This window comes from Centropristis striata, chromosome 7, assembly GCF_030273125.1.
Source record: "Centropristis striata isolate RG_2023a ecotype Rhode Island chromosome 7, C.striata_1.0, whole genome shotgun sequence".
Classification (NCBI taxonomy): domain Eukaryota; kingdom Metazoa; phylum Chordata; class Actinopteri; order Perciformes; family Serranidae; genus Centropristis; species Centropristis striata.
In genome coordinates this window covers 38,469,389-38,496,289 of record NC_081523.1, presented here as the reverse complement: position 1 = coordinate 38,496,289, position 26,901 = coordinate 38,469,389, and the positions used below count along the sequence as shown (strand labels likewise).

The 26,901-nt window shown below is 37.7% G+C and overlaps 1 protein-coding gene across 1 annotated transcript in view; it reads right to left on the bottom strand.

Annotated features, from left to right (window-relative positions):
* Nucleotides 1-3,247: 3,247 nt before the first annotated feature.
* Nucleotides 3,248-26,901, bottom strand: part of LOC131974158 (ankyrin repeat domain-containing protein 31-like) — a 36,376-nt gene continuing 12,722 nt past the window's right edge. The window contains exons 4-13 of the mRNA XM_059336343.1: nucleotides 25,618-25,782; nucleotides 24,743-24,885; nucleotides 22,952-23,123; nucleotides 17,258-17,427; nucleotides 16,445-16,541; nucleotides 16,210-16,306; nucleotides 13,610-14,141; nucleotides 9,127-9,267; nucleotides 7,648-7,780; nucleotides 3,248-3,793 (exon numbers count right to left, since the gene is read on the bottom strand). Coding sequence (XP_059192326.1) covers nucleotides 3,642-3,793; nucleotides 7,648-7,780; nucleotides 9,127-9,267; nucleotides 13,610-14,141; nucleotides 16,210-16,306; nucleotides 16,445-16,541; nucleotides 17,258-17,427; nucleotides 22,952-23,123; nucleotides 24,743-24,885; nucleotides 25,618-25,782 — 1,802 coding nt within the window. The 3' untranslated portion in view covers nucleotides 3,248-3,641. The remainder of the gene's footprint in view (nucleotides 3,794-7,647; nucleotides 7,781-9,126; nucleotides 9,268-13,609; nucleotides 14,142-16,209; nucleotides 16,307-16,444; nucleotides 16,542-17,257; nucleotides 17,428-22,951; nucleotides 23,124-24,742; nucleotides 24,886-25,617; nucleotides 25,783-26,901) is intronic.

Sequence of the window (26,901 nt, the reverse complement as noted above, 5' to 3'; positions counted from 1 at the left end):
AGAAAAGCAGGAGAAAACACAAGAAAACAGAATCCATACGCTCCATATAAGAGGAGCGCTTTAAGTCGGTCCGGTGGTGAGATCTGGTGATCCGCGTTACGCACCAGACGTCTGAAAAATGTCCTTCTGTCCAAAAGGACTCGCAGGATGAGGATCTCTGCAGTTACACACACAAGCTAGCTTCAGATACTCTACACACACATAACACACTGCTGCCTTTATGTAGTGATACACACCCGGAGAGGACTACTTACCACACGCGTAAAGAAAGCGTCGGAGTCCCGTCTGCTATGTCCGGAGCTCCATCCGGACTGAAGCGGCTGTTAGGAGGACTGGAGGAGGAGGAGGAGGAGGAGGAGGAGGAGGCGGGGTCCACATGCAGCACATCACATTCACCACACACTCACTAATCATTCACCACAAGCAGTGGTGAAATGTAACTAAGTACATTTACTCAAGTACTGTGCTTCAGTATAATTTTGAGGTCCTTGTAGTCTACTTGAGTATTTCCATTTTATGTAACTTTATACTTCTACTCCACTAAATGACCACAACAGACACAAAATGACCAAAAAAAGACACAAAATGACCACAAAAGAAACAAAATGACCAAAAAAGAGACAAAATAATCCAAAAAAGAAAAAAAAAGAAAACAAAATGACCAAAAAAAAAGACACAAAATGACCAGAAAAGACACAAAATGACTAAAAAAAGATACAAAATGAACAAAAAAGAAACAAAATAACCCAAAAAAGAAAAAAAAATACAAAAAAAAGGAAACAAAATGACCAAAAAAGACACAAATTGACCACAAAATGACCAAAAAAAAAGACACAAAATGACCAGAAAAAATCATTAAGTGACCAAAAAGACTAAAACACATTAACACATGAACACTTTAACACAGTGGAGACAGAGCTGACTTCCAAAATGATTTGGCGACCCCCAGAAATCAAACTAAGTACATTTACTCAAGAACTGTACTTAAGTATAATTTTGAGGTTCTTGTACTCTACTTGAGTATTTCCATTTATGTAACTTTATACTTCTACTCCACTAAATATAGAGGCAAATATTGTACTTTTTACTCCACTACATTTAGCTGACAGCTTTAGTTACTTTTCTTTTTTTTTGTAATTTACTTTTTATTGGTTTTTGAAATAAACAAACAAACAAACATGAAGACCTAAACACTCACTACTCATTTACCACAAGCTCCTCACATCCATGACAAGGAGCCAAACTCACATGTATATCTACAGTAGATACTGTCCTACAAAGTCTAACTGCAGTAACTATATTTTTTGGTCATAATTGAGTTATGACTTAAAATTAACTCCTTGATGTCTGTTTCATCTTGTGACAAAGTTTTAGATTTCAGTTTTGCTTTATTTCAGAGAAATAATGATATAAAAACCACAGAATTCAACTCAAAACCAAGCAGTAGCCTAATTGCACTTACCACAGGCTGCTTTGGATTTATATACTAATTTAAACATAAAAATAATAGAAATTATAATTTTTTTGAAAGGGAAATGGGGAGCCACTGGAAGCAGTATCAAAATGACCAAAAAAAGACACAAAATGACAGAAAAAAACTAAATTACTTAAAAGAGACACAAAATGACCAATAAAGACACAAAATGACAAAAAAAGACACAAAATGACCAAAAAAAGACACAAAATGACCAAAAAAAGACACAAAATTACAAAAAGACCAAATGACTGAAAAAACACTATATTACTTAAAAAAGACAAAATGACAAAAAAAATAAAAGACAAAAAGACCAAAAAAAGACACAGAACTATATATATATAAAAAGGCACATAAAGACCAAAAAAAGACACACAATTACCAAAAAAGTAATTAAAGGGACCTTCCACAGACAACACAGTAAAGTGCCATTCATATAATTCTCACATTAAACTTTCATTTCAAAGTGGGGGCCACAAAATATCGTCACGAGGGCCACAATTGGCCTGCGGGCCGCGAGTTTGAGACCACTGATCTAGATAGTGATGAAGTAAAAAAGTGAGATAAAATTATATTAAGACTAAAATATAACATTTCTTTATAATATTAAGTCTAAAATACACAAATCTTTGAAGAGTTGTTGAACACTTTTAAATACATTTATAACAAAATCAAATTGAAAAAGTTTATTCACTGAAAACTAAATATAAAAGCTGAAAGAAAACAACATTGTTGGTACTCCACTCTGTTTTTGCATTACTATTAGAACCTTTTACAGCAATGCAGTAACTACATTTTTGGGGTCAAAGGTCAAATAAATAGTCATGATTTTTTAGCATAAACATTACATCATCAATACATGTAGAAATAAGTGTCATATCACTTATCTACCTATAACCCATTTGCAGTTCAGACCTTTATCCACACAATAAACCACTCCTCCATGCACTCTATTATGTTTATTGTTTTTGGTTTCATGCAGTTAAGAAGATCACATTTTGAAAATGCAAAACACTAGAAGTATACCAGAACAATTCTCAGAACAAATCCCAAAGGAAAAAAGAGTTGCTCATGTGTTGTTCAATCAATGTCTTGAGATCAGTTTGAGCTTCTCATGTTTGTATCATTCTGTCATCATTTGTTTCATCATTTGTTTCATCATTCTGAATTACTTCTCCTAAGTCAGTAGTTCTCAACCTTTTTGAGTCACGATCCCCAATTTAACATGCATGTTGTCCGCGACCCCCACTCACTGAACACAATCTCACACGCACAGTTCAGATCACCCAAAAAACAAACAAAATGACCAAAAAAAGGGAACAAAATGACCAAAAAAGAAACAAAATAACCCAATCCCCTCAGTTTATCCACTTCTCAAGTGTTGCTCAAATGGTTTTCTCTCCTTTGTCCTAAGGGTCCCTTAGGACAGCTGTTCTCAACCTTGGGGTCGCCCCAAGGCGAGATGATTTCTGGGGGTCACCAAATCATTTTGGAAGTCAGCTCTGTCTCCACTTGTTAAAGTCTTCATGTGTTTTAGTCTTTTAGGTCACTATATGTCTTTTTTTTTGTCATTTTGTGTGTTTTTTTTGTCATTTTGTGTCTTTTTTTGGTCATTTTGTGTCTTTTTTTTGTATCATTTTGTGGTCAATTTGTGTCTTTTTTGGCAAATTTATTTCCTTTTTTTGTCATTTTGTGTTTTTTTTGGTCATTTTGTTTCCTTCTTTTGGTCATTTTGTTTCTTTTTTGTATGATCTGAACTGTGCGTGTGAGATTGTGTTCAGTGAGTGGGGGTCGCGGACAACATGCATGTTAAATTGGGGGTTGCGACTCAAAAAGGTTGAGAACTACTGCCTTAGGAGAAGTAATTGAGAAACAAATGATGACAGAATGATATGAACATGAGAAGCTCAAGCTGATCTCAAGAGACCAGATTGAACAACTCATTGCTCCTACGGTATGACCTACCCTCCTATTGCCAAAGAGGCTCTTTTGATGCAACAGTTGCTTCATGCAAGAACAAAAAAGCTGTGTCATATGGGCTTAATAAATACAGTGACACCTTTAGTCCAGTTCATGGAAGACACATTGTATCCACAATGAGTACAGGAAATGAGTCAAAAACAATTGTTAAAACAAACCGTTATGGACAAAATGTGAGGAGAGAACATTATAGAAACCCAGCCCCCCAGTCTTCAGAGTCTTCGTCGCTCTTCAAGAGTTTCTCCCAGTAACAGTCCATGAGAGCGTTGGGCAGCAGCTCCTCGTCAGCCACCAGGTGGATTATCTTGATCTCCATTAGTCTTCTCAGGCTGGCTGCCTCTGCACACGTAGAGAAGGCAGTCAAATTACTCAAAACTACAGCTGCAACAATTATTCAATTAATCCAACAATAATCGATGATTAAATTCATTGTCAACTAGGGTTGTCAAAAGTATCGATACTCAAGGGTTGTATCCGGATACGATACTCATTTTCAAAAGTATCGATACCCCCCGACCTTTCGTTTCAAACTGATATACACTACTGGTCAAAAGTTTTAAAACACACCAACTTTTCCAGAATTTAATTGAAAATGATGCAGTTTAATGTCTCAGTGTACTCTGAAATGAATGCACATTTGCAACATTTAAAATTCTTTATTGAGCATGATAGTGTTTTGAAAGTAAAAAAAAGATTCAAAATCACATTTTATGTTGGACTAAAGGACTAAAAAAAGACACAAAATGACCAAAAAAATACACAAAATGACCAAAAAAACCACCAAAAGACACAAAATGACTAAAAAAAGAAACAAAATTACCAAAAAAAGACACAGAATGACTAAAAAAAGACACAAAATGACCAAAAAAAAGACACAAAAAGACTAAAAAAAGACACAAAATGACCAAAAAAAAAGACACAAAATGACTCACAAAGATATGAAAATAATTAAAAAATGAACAAAATAGCCCAAGACTCCATAGAGTTAAGTTGTTAACCCATTTCTTGTTCCCTGAAAAAGGCCTACTTGTATAATTCTGAAATGTACATTATTTTCCAGTTTTGGTTAACCTTACCTTTTTTATTTACCTCTGGCAGTTCACCACTTACCTTCGTACCCTCCCTAGCTGTTCATTTGACTTGAACTGCTTGAATTTCAATTAAAAAAACTGGAAAAATTGGGGTGTTCTAAAACTTTTGACCGGTAGTGTATTTCTGATGTTATCGTGGCCGGTGGCTCGCATTAATGTTGTCCGTGTTATTATTAGCCATTAGCTGCAGCTAGCAATTAAAGGCTGACGTCACGTTAATGATTATAAACAACGTAAATAAATAAATCAGGCACGTAGTATGCCCATATTACATTTATTGACACAGTGTCAGTATTCATAAGCATTAAGAGTTAATAAGTTTACATTAATGTTGGTGACTGAAAAGTGTTATTTTCTCTCTTGAAGTCCCAGAATGAAGCAGAGAAAAGTCGACTTATCAAGCTTGCCTAATACTGAGTTGGAAATTACATAAATACATGGCCAAAATGAACATATCTATTTGATCAAATAATCATCTAGGGATATTCTCAAGAGCTTTAAATGATTTCTTGACCCAGAAAATGTATTTTTTGACACCAAGATTGACCTTCTAAGTGGCTTGGAAGATATACTGGTTCTCATAGACTTTATATGGGTGCCATATCCGTTCCGGAATCTTGATGAAGTGGCTCCTACCAAAGATTGAAACCTATGGTGATAGAGAGCATGTGGAAAAAATTTTGTGTCCCCTTTTTTTCGCTAAGCCGCCTGACTATAATATTGTGCACAGCATACAACCTCAAAATATTGTTGTGATTGTTATTGTTTATTGTATTTATTTATTTTTTGCACTACCTCAGACCTGAAGCTTGTTATCATAGTTGCAGTTTCTTATTATAAATATTTAACCTGTGGTTCTGTTCATTTTTACATGTTGCATTTTTCTTGTTAATAATTTTAGGGTCTTTGTTTTTATCCTGGTGGTATCGGAAATGGTATCAGTATCGAGTTGAAAATTTTAGTATCGTGACAACCCTATTGTCAAGTATTTTGATAATTGAATAATTGGTTTGAGCAGTTTTTTAAAAGTCCAAATTCTCTGATTTCAGCTTCTTCAATGTGAATATTTCTGGTTTCTTTGTTCCTTTATGACAATAAACTGAATCTCTCTTTGGTTTGTGGACAAAACAAGAGATTTGAGGACGTTATCTTGTGGTTTGGGAAACACTCATTGATATTTTTATACATTTTACAAGGTTCATACACTTTTTGAGTGGTCAAATTCAAGCACTTTTCAAGGACTTTTAAGGTCAATTTTCAAGCTTTTCCAGGACTTTACAATGGTTGTAAGTTGCATGTTTTAGATCAGCTACTCTCAACCTTGGGGTCGGGACCCCAATTGGGGTCGCGAGAAGATTTCTGGGGGTCGCCAAATCAATTTGGAAGTCAGCTCTGTCTCCACTGTGTTCATGTGTTTTAGTCTTTTTGGTCATTTTGTCATTTTTTTTTTTAAAGTAATTTTGTGTTTTTTTTTTAAGAAATTTTGTGGGGGTTTTTTTGTAATTTTGTGGGGGTTTTTTTTTGTAATTTTGTGGGTTTTTTAAGTAATTTTGTGTTTTTTTTAAGTAATTTTGTGGTATTTTTTAATCATTTTGTGGTAATTTTGTTTCCTTTGGTGATTTTGTTTCTTTTGGTCATTTTGTGTCTTTTTTGGGTCATTTTGTGTCTTTTTTTGGGTCATTTTGTGTCTTTTTTGGGTCATTTTGTGGTCAAGTTGTGTCTTTTTTGGGTCATTTTGTGTTTTTTTTTTTGTAATTTTGTGTCTTTTTTTGGGTCATTTTGTCTTTTTTTTTGTCATTTTGTCTTTTTTTTGGGTAATTTTGTGTCTTTTTTTGTCATTTTGTGTCTTTTTTGTGTCATTTTGTGTCTTTTTTTTGTCATTTTGTGTCTTTTTTGACCATTTTGTTTCCTTTTTTGGTCATTTTGTGTCTTTTTTGGGTGATCTAAACTGTGCGTGTGAGATTCTGTTCAGTGAGCGGGGGTTGCGGACAACATGCATGTTAAATTGGGGGTCGCGACTCAAAAAGGTTGAGAACTACTGCTTTAGATGACTACTTACATGCTCAAAGGGGTAATTTCACTCAACTATACCGACAGCGATGGTTTTACACTTTTAACAACCAATAGTACAGTTTGCTAATGTCAATATTCAGTATTTTCAGGCACTTTATCCAAAATCCAAGCACTTTTCAAACCTTGAAAATACAACATTAAAATTTAAGCATTTTCAAGGATTTCAAGCATCCGTACGAACCCTGATTTTATTGACCACACAACTAATCGATTAATCGTTTAACCCATTGGGTGAAGAACTATATTTGGTAACTTCAGTGGATATCTAAATGAGGTCCCCATGTCTCTCTGTTTGGTCGTAGAACCACATGAATTTCTTCCAGATAATCAGCAAAGATCAGGCTACGTCACAGACGGTGACACCATGACATCTGACCAATCAGTATGATGATAATATAATAATATTAACTGTAAAAGTTGCAAATTTACCAGATTAAAGTGGCAAATCTACACAAAAAAAGTTGCAGATTTCCGAGAAAAAAAGTGAAAAAAACCCAACATTTTTTTTTTGCAGATTCACCACTTTAAATCTCATAAATCTGCAAATTTTTTCCTCGTAGATTTGTCGCTTTAATCTTTTTTCTCAAAATATTACCCCCCTCCCCCAGGTCCGTATGTTTTTTTTTTTACACATTCTGGCTGTATGTAATATCCTTCGAAATTCTCTAGGGCTGAAATTTGGAATTTGCAAGTATTTCAATGAGTGCCCTATTAAGGGTTAAATAATCGACAGATTAATCGATAATGAAAATCATGGTTAGTTGCAGCCCTACTCAAAGCCATGCTTTACATATGAAGTACATGTAAATGTACAATTGACTTTACTGAGGCGGAGTGATCAGTGCTCACAGAAAGTCCAGGTGGGAGACGTATGAGGTGAGTGTTTAATTATTGACATAGAGAGGGGCACACTTCAATGGCTGCCTGCCTCCTCTCTTTATTTGTTGGAGTTCTCTGTAGGAAGTGTCAAAGACAGGATGTATGTGAAACTAAGGATGTGGTGAGACATGTCTGTAGATATAACCAGACCTGTGGTGAGCTCCTCCTGAGAACTAGCAGTGCTGCAGTGTTGAGGATCGTCCTCAGGACACGTCTGTGGTTTGTGTCCTTCAGCCTCCATGTTCAATAAGTAATAAGACAAAGGTTTGTCTCTGAACGTCACCTGAGCAAACAGAGGGAGCAGTTCATCAGAAATATCCTTCAACACCATTAAGGCGTCCGTTTGTAGTGGATGATTAATTGATGACAGTGTCAGAGTATCCTGGGTGGGATATGTGAACCCTGAGAGCCTATCAAATGTCTTTCAGCACAACTCTGAAACATGCCACCAATAAACAGGCCTCATTTTCTCAATGAGATGGAAGATATGAAGGAGGAGTGTGTGTGTGTGTGTGTGTGTGTGTGTGTGTGTGTGTGCTGAGGCACAGCTCTACAGTGAACACTCAATAATTTACAGCCTAATGCTGTGTCTTGCTCCGTCTCCACAGACCCCTACCGGCAGACACATGAACACTGTTCCACATCAACACATCAGGAAGGAAAAGTGTGTTGGAGCTGATTCCTCTCAGCCAACTAAATCATCCTGGATCATCATCATTACTGAGTGACATAAACAAAAAAGCTTTTAATTAGGGCCGGGACTTTAACGCGTTAATTAAGATTAATTAATTACACAAAAATTAACACGTAAAAAAAATTGACGCATTTTAATCGGACTTATTTTTGCACCGTGGAACGTTTCTCACTGGATGAGTTTCAGGAGGACCGATTATACTGGAGCACCAACTAGCGTTGATGAGTTGAGACAACAACAAACCACAGTGAACATGAAGGAAGAAGCTGATGAGACCTTTGGTTGGCCCCGTGGATGATGGGACATTTAGTTACTAAAAACCAACGGATGGAAGCGTCCATAAGAGCATGGTTGTGTTGCTAGGCAACAAGGAATTCACATATCACCATAGCAGCACATCCAGCCTCAAGTATCACCTCAATGCTAAACATATAGCAGCTAGCGGCTAGTGTGCTAGCTAGCGTGGATTGTGTTTTACTAAACAAAGTATTCTAAGTAAGAAGGAGTCGCTGGATTTTTCTCCTGTTGCTTTCTTGAAAAATAGTCTCTAAGGGGGTTTGAAAAGTCGCTAAATTTATTAACAGAAAAGTCACTGAATTTAGCAAAAAAATCGCTTAGTTGGGAACACTGCTTCGCCGGCTTTTACAAATGTGGCGTGTTGTTGTGGCGTCGAGTACTACGTCACATCCCACTTAGCGATCTATCTAATCAGTAACCAGGGGGGTTCTTCAACAGGGACTAAAAAAGTCCCAACAAAAGCCGGCTCCGGACTGCTCGTATTCAAATTAGGGGTGTTTCAGCGACTGAGACCCGCCTCATTCCGGGTATTGTCCAGCTATTAACCGGTAGTGGAACCAGCCCTATTGTAAAGCCAAAAGAAAGCGTCTCTCCGGTTTTGAGTGCATTGACAGCATTAAGGCAGCTGGCTGTCTCACCTTGTCCCAGGCGTACATGGAGCTGACAGGGATGTTGTTACCAAGGATAGACTCCAGCCAGCGTTCTGGAGCCAGGTGACACTTGCGTTTGCGATCCTTTATTGAGCCATCACCCAGCACACGAGCAAAGTGCCAGTGACCCTGTAGAAGCAAGACAAGCAGCTTGTTTTTTCAAATGATGACAGCAGTACTGACAGAAATAACTGGTAACACTTTTTTAGGGAACACATATTGAACATTAATTAGTTGCTTATTAGCATGCAAATAAGTACCATATTGGCTCTTAATTAGTCATTATTAAGTAGTTATTAATGCCTTATTCTGCATGGCCTTATTATACAACCAGTAAGACATTAACTAAGAGTTTTCCCTCAATAACCTCAGAATTATTGATTATTAGTAGTAGGTAAGGAAGTTGTTGTATATGAGTTATGATCTTAGTATGCTTTACTTTGTATGGGCTTTATAATCTCTACATAGCGGTGAACGAAACCATGGAAACGGCATATAGCCACCTTCTCCAGACCTTTGATGTGACTGGTGGCTCCTTTTGGATGATTGGATGAGGATTGGTAGATTGTAATGTCAATCATTACTCTAACATTGGCTTAAAGTGACCCACTTTGTAGACTACCAGTGATCCACTTTGTAGGTAAGCAATAATTCTTAAGTTATTGAGGGAAAACTCTTAGTTAATGGCTTACTAATAATGACTAATTAAAAGCCAATATGTTACTTATTTGCATGCTAATGAGCAACTGATTAATGTTGAATATGTGTTCCCTAATCTAAAGTGTTACCAAATAACTTTCAGTGCCAGTACTGCAGAGGAAAGGTTTACCAGCCCTGTTGATAGAAACATTTTATAATGGCAGCCAGTAATTCTTATTGGTCCCATCTGGCTCCCTGCAGGGCCAGACAGATGACCCTGTCATGCTACAATCAGATGTGAGAGTTCCACATGTGTGCCTGTGGATGAATCATTTCCATGGATTCAGGGCCAGTCTTAGCCTGCTATATTAGGGTGGGCTGGTACAAGTAATAGGTGGGCAACCTGGGCCCCGAGGTTAGAGAAGCAGACCAGTAGTCTGAAGGTTGCTTGTTTGAATCCCTGGCACAAAAATCTGGCAAAATGATTTTGGAGGGTTGTCAGAGTTGCTAACTCTCTCCAGCTTACTGCTGGCTGTTTGTGAATGGGTTCAATGCACCAATACTGGACATGAAATGTAACTACATAATGTCTGTGTGTTCTTTTTTGTTTTATGTTATGTATTCATATAATGTATGTCATGTCTGTTATCATTCTGTGTGTTTCTACATTGTATTTGTCACACTGGAATATGATGATAGACCCCAGGAAGAATAGCTGCTGCTTTGCAAAAGCTAATGGGGATCTAAATAAGAACAAACAAACAAACCAATGAACAAGATTTGTTTCCCCAAAAGGGATTAGTAAAGTATTATTCTAATTGATAAAGGACAGTTTGAAGCAGGGGAAGTGAGAGGTAGGGAAGTTTACTGCTACATTATGATTTGAGGAAGTGGAGGTCAGATTGATTTAGCCTTACATTAAAAAAAAAACCTTTATCCATGAACATCTCCTTTTTCTAAAGCTTTTATTATGAAGCAGTAGCCTGGGTATACCCAAACTGCCTCGCACGCTCGATTTCATTTAGAACTGCGAAAGGGTCTGGCAACTACGGCCGTTTCTTAGCCCTGTTTTCCAATCACAGAACGGGGAGGGACGGCAAGACGATGACGTGTACTACTCAACAGATGGAAGCTTGTAGTTTTCTTACGGATCCAACATGGCTGCAGCAGAAACTCTCGATCGAGCTGTAGACGGCTTTTTAAATAGTTTAGAGCCAAAGTTTAATTTAAACGAAGAACAACGTTTGGCTTTATACTCCTGTTTCACCACCAAAAAGGATGTTTTAGCCATGCTTCCGACACGATTTGGCAAAAACCTAATCTACCAACTAGCCCCTTGATGTAAACATCAATTTCTGTCGCTCTACATACGTCATCTGGTATAACTGATACGATTGGCTAAGAGCTACCTACAGACGCTTTGGATAATAATAATAATAATAATAATTCATTGAATTTATATAGCGCTTTTCAATAACCCAAAGACGCTTGATAAACAATCGCAGCGCCCAATAAACGGCTCTGGAGGATCGTAAACCACGCCTCCTCTACGGAGAAATGAATGGCTGGTTTCCAGACTAATCTCATTTGTGATTGGTCTGGTGTTAGCCAGGCTACTTATTTTCTGCAATAATCCAAAATAGATTAGCTTTGTCCACGCACCAGAGCGAAAAAACATGTCATCACTGCAACACTCACAACTGAAAGCGGACATGAAATAGCAGATGTGTGAAAGACAAACAGGAGATAAAATCAACTTCAAACCACAAACTAATGAGAGCTGAACACAGAGTTTTAACGTCTCCTTCACAGGCATGAGTTGAGCAACGCAAGTTGCAACACAAACGTATGAAAAGGAGAGCCCATGCTGAAGGCAGAAAAGGGTTGAAATATTCTGAGCAGCATGTGGGGAATTCATTATAACCTAGCCTTTTCCTTGATGGTCTGAATAAGTTGGTCAATTTGTCGCCTTTTTTAGAAATACAGTAGCTGAGTGTCACTAAATATAGCAAGAAACCAAGGTGACAACACTGAACATGATGAAGGGGTAAGAACCATTACTGGTATTTCCTGTGCTATTTTGTCTTTGGCTGAACTTGGTCTTTCTTAGGCCCCGTTTACATGATGACGGTCTGAACAGAAGATGCAAAAGTGGCGTTGCGTCTTCACTTTTTTTTTGTGTTTAGACAAGTGTTTTCGGGAGGAAATCTGCTGAATACGGTGACGCTAAAGTGTGTGAATGTGATTGGGTATGCAGCCAGGCGGCATCACTTAAAGCGATAAGAGCATCTTTGAGCATGTAGAAGTTTTCACGCCACACATTTTCATCAGCTACTCCTTCCACAAAGTTCTCCACCATCACTAGATCTCCCAGGTCTCCTCCAAAGCCGTCTGGCTCGCCTCCCACCAATTGGTGCATCCAGAATGTGATGGAGGTAATTCCAGATCCTTCTCTGTTCACTAATACTATCTGTACATATCCTGTACATTTGGTGGAAAGACTCCTGTAAGTTTATTAGAGCTGCCAGAGCAGCTTGAAGGTCCCACGCATGGAAATAATCCCACATTTGTTTATTTCCCTGTACTGGAGCATGTATGTGACGTAAACACATACGTGACGTGAGCAGATCAGAGCAGAGTTTTGTGTCTTGTCAGTGTAGACGACACGCTACGGAGGAGCGGATTCAATTTTTCCACTCTGGAGGGTGGTTTCAGATTTTTGCGTTTTAAAGCCCCAAAAACGATGTCACCGTCTAAACGAAAGGCACTTCTGATAAAATATTTTGACGTTTTTACCCGCAAGCATCCTCGTGTAAACGGGGCCTTAATTTTTCATTGGATTGGCAAGACACATGTTTGGGTGGGCTCGGCTCATAGCTACCGCTGACCTTGCATGAACTTGCAAAGTGTTATAAAAGTAAGAGGTGTTGTCTGTATTTATGTTGATCATTAGGAAAATGTATTTATTAAGACCGGGACTTTAACACGTTAATTAAGATTAATTAATTACACAAAAATTAATGTGTTAAAAAAAATGTTGTGCCGCGGAACGTTTCTCACTGGATGAGTTTCAGGCGGACCGATTATACTGGAGCACCAACTAGCGTTGATGAGTTGAGACAACAACAAACCACAGTGAACATGAAGGAAGAAGCTGATGAGACCTTTGGTTGGCCCCGTGGATGATGGGACATTTAGTTACTAAAAACCAACGGATGGAAGCGTCCATAAGAGCATGGTTGTGTTGCTATGCAACAAGGAATTCACATATCACCATAGCAGCACATCCAGCCTCAAGTATCACCTCAATGCTAAACATATAGCAGCTAGCGGCTAGTGTGCTAGCTAGCGTGGATTGTGTTTTACTTCAAAACCAAAGTATTCTAGTTTACAGAAGGTCTACCTACCTATAGGCTACCTGGATTTATGAAATGTACTATATTTATAAATATGCTATTGCTACACTTAATGGCAAAATTGCACTGGTCTGTTGGACTTGAACAAAAATAAACAATATTTTTGTTGCTTAAGCTTATGTATTCAGTCATTATTCAATGGTATACTAAAAATCCATGTGAAAAAATTACTTCTCACTGTTCTCAGGTCAAATATTTATATGCGATTAAAATGCGATTCATTTCGATTAATTAATTACAAAGCCTCTAATTAATTAGATTAATTTTTTTAATGGAGTCCCGGCCCTAGTAATTATTTGCTTTCAGTCTGATGATTTCAGCTTGTTGGTAAATAAGTGTGTTTGGTGACAGCAATAAAGAAAACAAGCTGTTCCACATGGATTAAATGGGTTTTTATGAGAAGAGCTTTGCCAAACCTTCAACAGCAGCTTTAGATCACTTCCAGATGGAACGACTCCCCTCTGGATGAGCTGAGAGAGATGTGGGCCGTTGTCTTGAGCTCTTCTCTCTATCAGTGCATTATTTCCTTTCATCTGAATGCTGATGTGAGGTTGTTGGGTGCTGCTTTGACAAGTCTTCAGCGCCTCGGTGAGTAAAGGAGCAGGAGGCCCGGGCACCCTGAGGTCCTTGGCATGGTTTGAAGATGTCGATTTTAACGGCCTGGTCTGTGTAACTTGTCTCTGGTTTTCCTTTCTTGGAGTGTTTTGATTACAGCTGTGTTCTTCTCTAGCTTTAGGAGCTGGAGTGCAGAGGAGATCTGGCTGCTGTGTCACTAGGATATTGCATTGATGGTTGGAAGGCTGAGTAGAAAGTTTGGCCTTCATGGTTACATACACCTCCACCAGATTCATTTGCTTCTGGAAGACCTCCACCAAGTTCTTCTGACATGAAGCAAGGTTCTCAAGTTGACTTTTCAAAACACTCTGCCGAAGGGACTCAGACACATTCCTGCACAGAGAACCAAACACTGCTGCTGATGAATATGAATAGGAGACTTTCTGTTTTTAAATCAAATCAGCTGTAGTCTCATGAAAAATGACCCCTTTGCTCAGTCTAGCAAATATGCTAATATAATTATCTATTTGTGTCTGTCAGCATTATCACTGAACCCTTTACACACATTAAACATTAACTCTATGGAGTCTTGGGCTATTTTGTCCATTTTTGAATCCTTTTCATCCTACCTGTATACACCACTTAAACAATGTTTAAATGCCATGTTGGTATGTTTTTTTTTCAGCACAACCTCACCTATATGACCTGATAATAATAGATTTTTTATTCTGACTTACTGGATCAACATTTGGAACCAAAGAAGAAGAAGAAACAAAGAAAAACCAACATAAATGTGATCTTGTGATTGTGTGTGATCCTGTCATCAACTCTGGTTTTTATCCTAGTGGGATTTTATTTGTGTCTTGTGTGTTTAGCGTAACAATTTTGGTCATTTTGTGTCTTTTTTAATCATTTTGTGTCTTTTTTTGGTGATTTTGTGTCTTTTGCTGTGTCTTTTTTTAAGTCATTTTGTGTCTTTTTTAGTCATTTTGTGTTCTTCTTAGTTATTTTGTGTCTTTTTAGTTATTTTGTGTCTTTTTAGTAATTTTGTGTCTTTTTTTGGTCATTTTGTGTCTTTTGCTGTGTCTTTTTTTAGTTATTTTGTGTCTTTTTTTGGTCATTTGGGGTCTTTTTTAGTTATTTTGTGTCTTTTATTTCGTCATTTTGTGTCTTTTTTAGTCATTTTGTGTCTTTTTAGTTATTTTGTGTCTTTTTTGGTCATTTTGTGTCTTTGTTTAGTTATTTTGTATTTTTTTGGTCATTTTGTGTCTTTTTTTGGTCATTTTGTGTCTTTTATTGTCTTTTTTTTAACTTATTTTGTGTCTTTTTTGGTCATTTTGTGTCTTTTTTAGTCCTTTAGTCCAGTAGTTCTCAACCTTTTTGAGTCGCGACCCCCAATTTAACATGCATATTGTCCGCAACCCCCGCTTACTGAACACAATCTCACACACACAGTTCAGATCACCCAAAAAAGAAACAAAATGACCAAAAAAAGGAAACAAAATGAACAAAAGACACTGATTGACTACAAAATGATCAAAAAAGACACAAAATGACCAAAAAAAGACACAAAATGACCAACAAAAGACACAAAATGACCCAAAAAAGAAACAAAATTACCAAAAAAACCACAAAATGACTAAAAAGAGACACAAAATGACTAAAAAAAGACACAAAATGACCAAAAAAATGAAACAAAATGACCAAAAAAGACACAAATTGACCACAAAATGATAAAAAAAGACACAAAATGACCAAAAAAGACACAAATTGACCACAAAATGATAAAAAAAAACACACAAAATGACCAAAAAAAAAGACATTAAGTGACCAAAAAGACTAAAACACATTAACACATGAACACATTAACACAGTGGAGACAGAGCTGACTTCCAAAATGATTTGGCGACCCCCAGAAATCATCTCGCGACCCCAATTGGGGTCCCGACCCCAAGGTTGAGAATAGCTGCTTTAGTCCAACATAAAATGTGATTTTGAATCTTATTCACTATCATGCTCAATGAAGAATTTTAAATTTTGCAAATGGGAAGAAATGTTGCAAATCTAACATATAAGAGGGTTCCATCCAGTTCTATCATTTTATACTAAATATATTTGAGCTTGTCTCCAGTTTTACTTGGTATATCATCATCAAACTGAAACTGGCCTCATGGAGTTTACAGCCAGAACTTTAGAGGTAAATTTACAGTAGGGCTCCACGCTGCTTTGTTTTCTAGTCTGGATGGAGTCAACAAGTCTGGTGTCTTTGGTGTCTTTGGTGTTTTTTTGGTGTTTTTGGAGACTCCAGAGGGTTCAAGAGAGCATTGTGTTAATGCCGGCTTAGAGAAGACTTTATTTTTTTTTAAGTATTCACTGCATGTATATACTGTACACTGTAAGTAAGTAGTTAACTTTCCCGGTAAATGAAAGCATTTTGAAAGACAATATGTGCTGAACTGACCTGTATTTTTGGTCAAGATTATTCTTCTTCAACTGCTGTTTGTTGAGCACCTCAATCAGTACATTCTGGATCTCTGTGACAGCAGCATGATATCTGCCTGAAACACAGCACAGCTACAGTCAATGACAGCATACCAGCTGGATGTGCTGTCACCACATTGGCTAATTACTGTGTATACTTCTCTTTGTGTGTATATCAAACATTAACATGTGAATGCTGCTGTCAGCTGCTCTACCTGCATCCTCCGGCCCTGTCAGAGGCCAAGTGGATATTTGTGCTTGCTTCCTCCTCACCTCCTCCAAAGCCACTGTTAAAGAATCTGAATGAGTCAGCTATTAAAAAAAATGAAGATCATCAGTGGAAAATATTCCCATTAAAGCTGAAAAACATGTTAATCTTAGAATAACCCTTTATCGGGCAAAGAACTTTATTTGGTAACTTCAGTGGATATCAAAACTGGGTCCCCATGTCTCTCTGTGAGGTCGTAGAACCACGTGGATTTCTTCCAGCTAATCAGTGATTAGCTAAGATCATTTTATGAGAAAAATATTGCAAATTTACTAGATTAAAGTGGCAAATCTACAAGAAAAAAAGTTGCAGATTTAAGAGATTTTAAGTGGCAAATCTGCGTGAAAAAAGTTGCAGATTTACGAGAAAAAAGTGAAAAAAAACCCCACTTTTTTCTAACAGATTCACCACTTTAAATCTCATAAATCTGTGCATTTTTTGCTCGTAGATTTGCCGCTTTAATCTCGTAAACTTTTTTCTCAAAATATTACCCCCTCCCCCGGGTCTGTATGTTTTTTTTTTACACATTCTGGCTGTATGTAATATCCTCCAATATTCTCTAGGGTTGAAATTTGGAATTTGCAAGTATTTCAATGAGTGCCCTATTAAGGGTTAAAGAGAAGGATGGCATCAAGAGATTGGACGTCTGCCAGTGGTTTGGTGGTTAGACCTTTTCTTGTCTCTGCACATTTAATCCAGCCTCAGATGACACAAAGGCACACTTGAGTCTCAAGGTATTCTAGGTGTAAAGACTTCTCACATTATCTGTGGTGGTGTCTTTCTTCCCCAGTTGAATGTCACCAGGCTCTCTGGCTCCGTCTCTGTCATCTGATTCTCTGGGTCGTACATTTGCTGTGTCACTGCGGCTGGGACTGGAGCTGCTCTGGAGGGAGAGCTGCTTGTGGCAGTGAGCCTCAGAAGATGTGTCACCTGAAAGAATCCTGCAGTCAGACCTCAGCTGAAGCCAAAACTCTTTAATTCTTAGGTTTTCTATGCTTGAAATAAGCAAATCCGAGAAATAAACTTCCACCTGGAAGCGACTTTCAAAGTAAACATCCCATGTAGGTTTGACACCTTATACATAGGAAACATCTCATTTGACTTATGGGATCATAGAGATAAAAAGTTGTTACTTATACTTCTGGTGGCAAGCAAAAAAAGCAGTCTCAAGAAGGTGGTTAAAACAAGACCCACCTACAATAGGAGAATGTTAGATGTGGTCCATGATATATATACAATGGAAAAGTTATCCTACTCCCTCAAAATCCAGACTGACAAATTTTCTAGAATATGGTCTAAATGGACTGGGTATGTTGATCATATAGGCCTAAAATCAGATTTTGTTTGAGTATTTTTTGTTTTTGTCTTGTTGTAATTATCTATGTGTATGCATGTCCCTTTTTCTTTCTTTATTTTCTTTCAGGGAATTAAAGTGAAACACTCTTATGTTCGAACGGTTCATAATGTTAATACATAAAAATGTTTAAAAATTGAGCCTATGAAGAAAACTGATGTTGCTATATATTTATGGATACAGAATGAAAATCCTGATGGTTATCTTTTCTATGATTTAGTTTTCTTTTCCTTTCTTTGCTTTTCCTATGTATCAGGAACCTGTACATATAAGAGAAATTATGTTTTGTTTTTTTAAGAAGGGAAAATATCCTATGTTGTATGTATCCTGTTGGCCTCAATAAAGATAAAATGAAAAAAAAAAAGAAATAAGCAAATCCAACACAATTGCAACATAGATTTGGACACATATTGAAATAATAGGTGTCAACTTGTTGCCAAAAGTCCTCACCTGTAGTTAGGTAACTCAGCTTTTCACATGTCACACCGCTGCTCATCCCGCTCCACTGGCTACCTGTTGCAGCCCGCATAAAATTCAAATCTCTAATGCTCACCTATAAAGTTGTCTCCGGTACTGCACCCAGCTACCTGAACACCCTGATTCAGGCATATGCTACCTTACTACTGTCTGGCTCGGCCACCTGTTCGCCCAAGGCCATCCAGACTCTTTGCATTTCTTGTTCCCCTTTGGTGGAACCAGTTCCTACCAGGCGGCAACCTCCGGGTCTGAGCAGGGAGGCCAATCAGGAAGTGCCATAAGCTGCATTCTACCAAAGATTCCAGCAGCGGGTGCTAAGTTTGGCTGCAAAAAAATCTGTCCATTCATTTCAGTGCAAAATGAGAAAACTTCTCACTTGATTTATTACCTCAGAATTTTTTTTAGGACAACACTATGGTCTCAATTGCTAGTAAAAATCTTCTTCAAGACAATTTGATGTCAATAGTTCTAATAATGGCCCCATTTAGAAGAAAATAGAAGATAAAGAATCGTATGATTTGGGGCGGGGCTACCTTTGATTGACAGGTCACTAACAAGGCGAGCCGCCACCAGGAGAGAAGCACAACAATGCGTATCCGCGGCAACGTGTCAATGAAGTTATATATAACGTTATATAGATAGAAAAAAGGACGTTTAGTGGTTTGGTCTCATAACTTTGACCCTTTCACTGTATTTTCACTTAATGACAGTTTATTTGAACGTTTTATTCAGTAAAAATGTCTTGTTCAGTGTTTGGTTGGACTAACAGACACTCCAAGGAGTCGCTGCTCAGTTTTCTGAGGTAAGAAAGATACATTTTGTTTTTGTTTTTTGCTAGCCAAAGCTAACATCCCAGCTAATGCTAACATGAATTAGCAGCAGCTTCTCTCAGTCAGGTTGAGGTGTAGAGAGGCTGTAGTCAGTGATCAGATCCCTCTCCTCCTCCACAGTCCAGATATGGTCTGCTCCCCGTATCAGAAACAAGATGGCGACACAAGATGGTGACGAGTGTAACGCTGAACTCGATGCTTCCAACGGGCCACAAACCAATGGGTGACGTCACGGTGACTACGTCCATTATTTATATGGTTCCTACCAGAGCAGGGGCGTCCCTCTCTACCTTTAAAAACCTCCTGAAGACCTTCAGCTCTTCAGAGAGCATCTTCTCTCCTAGCACCACACCACAACTCTACTCCTTAAAGATTTGTCACTAGCACTTATTGCTGCACTAATGGCTCTTATTGCACTATACCTTGATTGTTCCCTTTTTTCCTGTAAGTCGATTTGGATAAACGCGCCGTCTGCTAAATCAGTAGTTCTCAACCTTTTTGAGCTGCGACCCCCAATTTAACATCCATGTTGTCCGCGACCCCCGCTCACTGAACAGAATCTCACACGCACAGTTCAGATCACCCAAAAAAGAAACAAAATGACCAAAAAAAGGAAACAAAATGACCAAAAAAGACACAAAATGACTAAAAAAAGACACAAAATGACCAAAAAAAGGAAACAAATTGACCAAAAAAGACACAAATTGACCACAAAATGATCAAAAAAGACACAAAATGAGCAAAAAAGACACAAAATGACTAAAAAACACCCACAAAATGAGCAAAAAAGACACAAAATGACAAAAAAACCCACACAAAATGACCAAAAAAAGACATTAAGTGACCAAAAAGACTAAAACAACAGCTGTGCTAAATGACTAAATGTAAATGTAAACTTTATAGTTTCAACTTGAAAATGTGTTCAGTGAAGATTCCCTGCACCCACCGAATTTAAGTGCCCACATCGTAAAATTCCATAATCTACTGCAGTGAAATCATCTGATAATCTAATCAGCAAATGCTAAAAAAAATGTTAGTTGCAACTTCACTTCCTATAATCATGCACATTTTCTTGACATTAAAGCTGGTGAAGACTCTTCAAAATCCTCATTCTAATAGGAGAAGCACAAACCACATTAGTGATATCTGTGTGCTTCCTGCATCCTGGATGTTTTGCTAGTTCCCAAGGTTTGCCAGCTGAAAGTTAATCTTGTTTTGGCTGAAGGTGTTTTTTTCATATCTCAAATCTAAAACATGTGTCTGGGACAGGCCAACAGTGGCTAGGCTTTTCACTATTCAATGTCTCAGGCTTGAGAGGTGGCAATGATAATTCATAGTCTTTCTTTGTTGTTGCTCTTTAAAATAAGGTTTCAAAATATCCACTTCTCACTTTTCTTTCCACTTCTCTGCTCTCCATCAATATGCTCAAACCGGTAATGTTCCAAAATTAGCCTAAATACACTGCTTGTGTTTGCCATTAGCTAGTGGGCTGTTTGCAACCACTAAACAAACATAGTTATGGTTGTGCTACAACTATAAATGTTTCAGAGCTGCCCTTTAAGACTACATTGAAAAAATGTCTGTAGATTTTACGGTGAAAAACTGCTAAACTATGACAGTAAAAGACTGTAAAATGATAAATGGGTTAATTCAGTTTCTGTAAAAATGAAACACCGTAAATGTATATATCAGCCAAAACTGTATTTTTTACTTTAAAAAAAAGAAAAAACATTACTCCACTGTAAAATACACTGGCACTGTGTTTGTAGCAAAAATATACTGTAATATATATCCAAGCCACCATTTTTGCATTTATTTTTGTAAAAATACTTTTTCTCACTGTTGAATGTACTGAACACCATATCTCTTACAGAAATATGCAGTAATATTTAATGGTAAAATCTTTAATTCATTCATTTATAAAGTATTTTCTTGTCAATTATATGGAAGAACAGCATTTTTTGTTTTGATGGAAAAACTTTTTATTTTTTAGGGTAAAATGTGGAATAAAATGGCAATCTTCAACGAGAAATAAACAGTGCTAATATAATTTTACCATAATATTACAAAAAGTTGCACCGTATTTATTATGGTAAAGTTCTGGCAACCACAGCTTCTTCTTTTTTTTAACCGTAAAAACAAAAGTTTTTTTTTTTTTACAGTGTACAGGGAGGGATGATACTACTCCATCCATCCATCCATCAATCCATCCATCATCCATCCATCCATCCATCATCCATCCACCCATCCACCCATCATCCATCCATCCATCATCCATTCACCCATCCATCCATCATCCATCCATCCATCATCCATTCACCCATCCATCCATCATCCATCCATCCATCCATCATCCATCCATCCATCATCCATTCACCCATCCATCCATCATCCATCCATCCATCCATCCATCCATCCATCCATCCATCCATCATCCATCCACCCATCATCCATCCATCCATCATCCATTCACCCATCCATCCATCCATCCATCCATCATCCATCCATCCATCCATCATCCATCCATCCATCCATCATCCATTCACCCATCCATCCATCATCCATCCATCCATCCATCCATCCATCCATCCATCCATCCATCCATCCATCCATCCATCCATCATCCATCCACCCATCATCCATCCATCCATCATCCATTCACCCATCCATCCATCCATCCATCCATCCATCCATCATCCATCCATCCATCTATCCATCCAGAGTTTGTGAACCTGTCTAACATTATCTGAGCTATTACATTAAGTAGCTACTTAACTGGACTGTTTCTATGTTCCCCTCTTTGTATGAGACTGGTGAACATAGGACCCTTTTCCCCCGCTTTTCCCAAAAAGGTTCCTATGTTCCCCAGTCTGTTACTTTTTCCACCATTACTGCCAAATTCTATGGCAATTAGGCCTAACCTTAACCTTAACTCTATTTAAAAAGCCAAAAAATGAACTGCAAAGTAAGCAGAAAGTAGCTGCTGTGCAAACTGAAGTTTTGTGCTGCTTGAGCTAAGATGGGCCATGTGACAGTAGGCCTGCTGGCCATGCTGAGAGTCTACCGTAACGACTGATAGATTACTGGGAGTAATAAAGTTAATAAAGTGACTTATAAAGTCCCCGGTATGTATTGCTACAGGGGAACATAGGACCCTTTTAGGGGAAAAAGGGGGAACATAGGTCCCGGGGAACATAGGGATGACCCCTACTTAACTGTTACTCTCACTTTGTACTTTCTAACAGCTAACACTAACGTTAAGCTAACTATCAAAATATGTGCCCTATCTAAACTTATTAAGTCACCAAATATGACTATTATGGCCAAAATGTCTAACAAGGACAGTGTGTTGGGCAGTAAATCTTCTAGAGGTTGTTAGGTGTCCTAACCTGTCTCACTGGGACAGTAATGTTAGTTAGTCTGCCTGTAGCTAGAGGCAACAAATGCTATTTATTTAGCCTTTAAGCTAATGTTGAAGAACGTTACTGCCCTGACTGCCTTCATAAGGTCAAGGTGTTGTGTCTGAGTCTCTTATGGTCATTACCTGTCTACGTAATGTTCCAAAATTAGGCTAAATACACGGCTTCTGTTTGCCATTAGCTAGTGGGCTGTTTGCAACCACTAAACAAACATAGTTATGGTTGTGCTACAACTATAAATGTTTCAGAGCTGCCGTTTAAGCCGACAGGGGGGAATGATACTTACAAAAATGTCTCAGTGGAGCTTAATCTGAGCTGCTGAGGTGATGTTAAAGCAATGTATGTAAATAAAAATACATAAAAAGGTAGCTCACCTGGTTGTCTGCATTGTGCAGGTGCCCCACAAGGCTGCTCATGTGTAACAGTAGATTCTTTGACAGAGAGCAGCTCTTTGATATTCTCCTCCTCTGCCATGTCTACAGCACTGAGGCCACCAACTGTCCTGTCACTGGCGTTTGACCCACACTGGAGGAGAAGCTTCACTACCTACAAAGGGAAAATTCATGTTTAATGAAACTGAACACATTGCTGAGACCAAGTTTTTACAACACAGTATACATTAACTGTGAAACTGGAGAGTGTACTGACAAAACTGGGCAAAACATGTTAGATATCAGCCTTACCCAATATAACATATGCATCATAAGAATTACTTTCACGGTGCATTGACATGTAATATATAAGGATGTTCACTGTATACTGTTATAAACTGCAGCAGGTTTCAGCAGTTAGGATAATGGAAAGCAAAGCATGACAATGGGGCTTTTGGACAAGACCCTGGCCTGTTAACGTGTCCTTACAGCAAAAGTTTTGTACCTTTTGCTGTATCTTTTGTACCTTTTGCAAAAGTTTTGTACCTTTTGCTGTATCAGCTTTAAACAAAGCACCCCGGTAACCACCGGAGGGGGTGCTATGCTGGAAGGTGTAATGTGATAAATGTGCTGGATTAAGTGCCTGCCTGCCTGCCCCCCTGCCTGCCTGCCGCAGCTTTAATTTATTATGAATTAATTTAAGAAATCTTGTCAAGTTAAATTATCTGTCCATGCAGCAAGATCATTTCCCTCAGATTTAGTGTTTTTATCAGGCAGCAACCTCCAGGTCTGAGCATGGAGGCAAACCAGGAAGTGCCTTAAGCTGCATTCTACTGAAGATTCCAGCAGGGGGCGCCAAGTTTGGCTGCAAAAAAAATCTGCCCATTCATTTCAGTGCAAAATTTGAAAACTTCTCACTTGATTTATTACCTCAGAAATTTCTTTCAGGACAACATTATGGTCTCAATCGCTAGTAAAAAATCATCTTCAAGACAATCTGATGTCAATATTTCTAATATTGGCCCCATTTAGAAGAAAATAGAAGATTAACAATCGTATGATTTGGGGCGGGGCTACCTTTGATTGACAGGTCACTAACAAGGCGAGCCGTCATCAGGAGAGAAGCAGAACAATGCGTATCCACGGCAACGTGTCAATAAAGTTATATATAACGTTACATAGATAGAAAACAGGACGTTTACCAATTTGGTCTCATAACTATTTTTATTATTTATTATTATTTGAACGTTTTGTTCAGTAAAAATGTCTTGTTCAGTGTTTGGTTGGACTAACAGACACTCCAAGGAGTCGCTGCTTAGTTTTCTGACGTCAGTAACATACATTTTGTTTTTGTTTTTTTGCTAGCCAAAACTAACATCCCAGTTAATGCTCCAGTTAATGCTAACATGAATTAGCAGCAGCTTCTCTCAGTCAGGTTGAGGTGTAGAGAGGCTGTAGTCAGTGATCAGATCCCTCTCCTCCTCCACAGTCCAGATATGGTCTGCTTCCTGTATCAGAAACAAGATGGCGACGAGTGTAACGCTGAACTCGATGCTTCCAATGGACCACAAACCAATGGGTGACGTCACGGTGACTACGTCCATATTTATATATGGTTTTTATCTTGTTTTTAGACACCCCTTTTTTGCAGAAGAGAGAACACGGAGTCACCAAGGCCTGTGGCAAAACAGCTAGTCTGAAAGTAATACCAAGACTTTGGCTCTTTATGGACATGTGGAAAGTGTTACTGAAAACTATACATTGTAAACATCTCATTGAGAATATCGTCATTACCTGATAGTGTCCTGCAGAAACAGCATCATGTAGGGGTGTGACACCATCAGAACTTCTAGCGTTAACATTAGCTCCAGCCTTCAGCAGCTCCTCAACCACTGCCTCGTCGCCCACAACACAAGCCTCATGGAGGGCCGTCCAGCCTGACAAGTCAAGTTAACATTTGTGCATAAAAGGTGTGTTTTGTGTTTGAAAGTTATTTAGTTTAATTGGCAACAGATAAATCAGCATATGGGTGATTCTCATGAAGCCAGTCTAAGGACATACTTTATTAAACTAAATATATTTCACTATTATATGAATGAACAATATAGCCATAATGAGGCACAATTCATCGTTTTGTGTTTAAAATAATATTTTCTATATTTTTAAACATGTCACAAATGTCATGGTTTCCTCACACTTATATACAATAAATATTTAATAAACTTTATAAAAATAAATACATATTTGTTTAAAAATGTATAATTTAACAGAATATCATCAAATATAATGGTTTTTAACAATAAATCTGAATGAAAATTGATGAGAAAAAAAATGGTTAAATGTTACGGTAATGATAGAATTGTTTGCATTAAAAAATGTGTATACCTTTACCTTAAGTGCTTGCCAAAGAAAAAAACCTTTTGTGTTTTCTTTATTTAAAAATGTGTTATAGAAATGAATTTTTTGTTCACAGTGACTCTAAAAATGTCAGAAAATACATTAAATCTTCAAATAGATTATAAATTCATATTAAACAGTGACTTTAGATTGTATATGTTATAAAGGGTCAAATAAAATATGTATTCAATGCTCTTGGATTTTTGCTATGAGCTGTACCATGTTCATGAGAATCACTCATATAGATGCTTAGTGTCTAAACTGTGTCGAACCTGCATTATCCTCCATGTTGATGCTGACTCCAGCTTGAATGAGCATCTTGACTCGGGCCAGATCTACCTTCTTGCATGCTTTGTGCAGAAGAGTCTCTCCTTTTCCATCTCTCTTGTTAACATTTGTCTTGTTGGTGATTCTCACACTTTTTGAGACTTTTGCTGCTTTGAAGATGAATAAAATAAAGATTTGTGAAGATAAAACATGACAAATCATGCAGAAAATTACTCAAATAAGTTATTATGACATATTTTCTCGATGCCAAATGTGTTTACAAGACACTTTACTTCTGTAACAGTAATATCACTTGTGATATCACAAAACTATAATTTCTGTCACAATTTCTGGTTCAACAGAGATGCAGAGAAAAAGGACATGACTTGTTGTAAAGTTCATGAAGGCATAGTTTTTCATAGCGATTCTGACCCAATAGAAACATTTCCAATCAGCGCTGCCACACACTCTTCTAACTAGGACATCATTCTTACTAAATGTAAAGAGGTTAATAATATCTCTACATCATAATAATAACAATATTTGGATATTTGGATCACGATGTATAAATAATATATTCCCACCTCACCAGGAGTTAAATGCTGCACTGCTACTCTGCTGACAGCATCACTGATTTCCTTCCTTTTCACTTTTTATGCTGCCAAACTAAACCAGTTTGTTGTGTTGCAGCTGTTGGACGTCAGCCTTTCACTTTCTGACTCTGAGAAATTCCTCTTCTTTTGGGATTAAAACTGACTTTGAAACATTGTTTACCTCCTTCAACCAAAAAGCTGAAAACTTTTAAGTCTGTGCTCCAAATGTAAAATATTCACCAAACTTGTTTGAGTTTATAACTATAAGTACTTTTATTTCATAGACCTCCGTCGCTGCATATTTCTGTAATATGTCTATATTTCCCCTATTGTTATTTGTAACGGTACACTTTGCTAATAAAGCGACTTTAGGGGGAAAAATCCTCTTTTTGGCCGTATTGCGTTCTTCAGTGTCGTAAACTCTGGAGGCGAGCCTTCTGAATCGGGTATATATATATTATATATATATATTATATATATTAGGACGTGGTATTTAAATGACGCTTGTTTCCAGCCGCCATATTTATCAACAGCCGATCATTCTCACGCTGTGATTGGAGAGATACGATAGTTTGATAAATCACATGTGAACTCTGTCATAAGACGAAATATACGCTCAGATCTGCGCTCGTTTGATAAATGAGGGCCGATGGGCGCATCCCATGTTCCTTTGTCTTTTGATTTTTTATAATATGT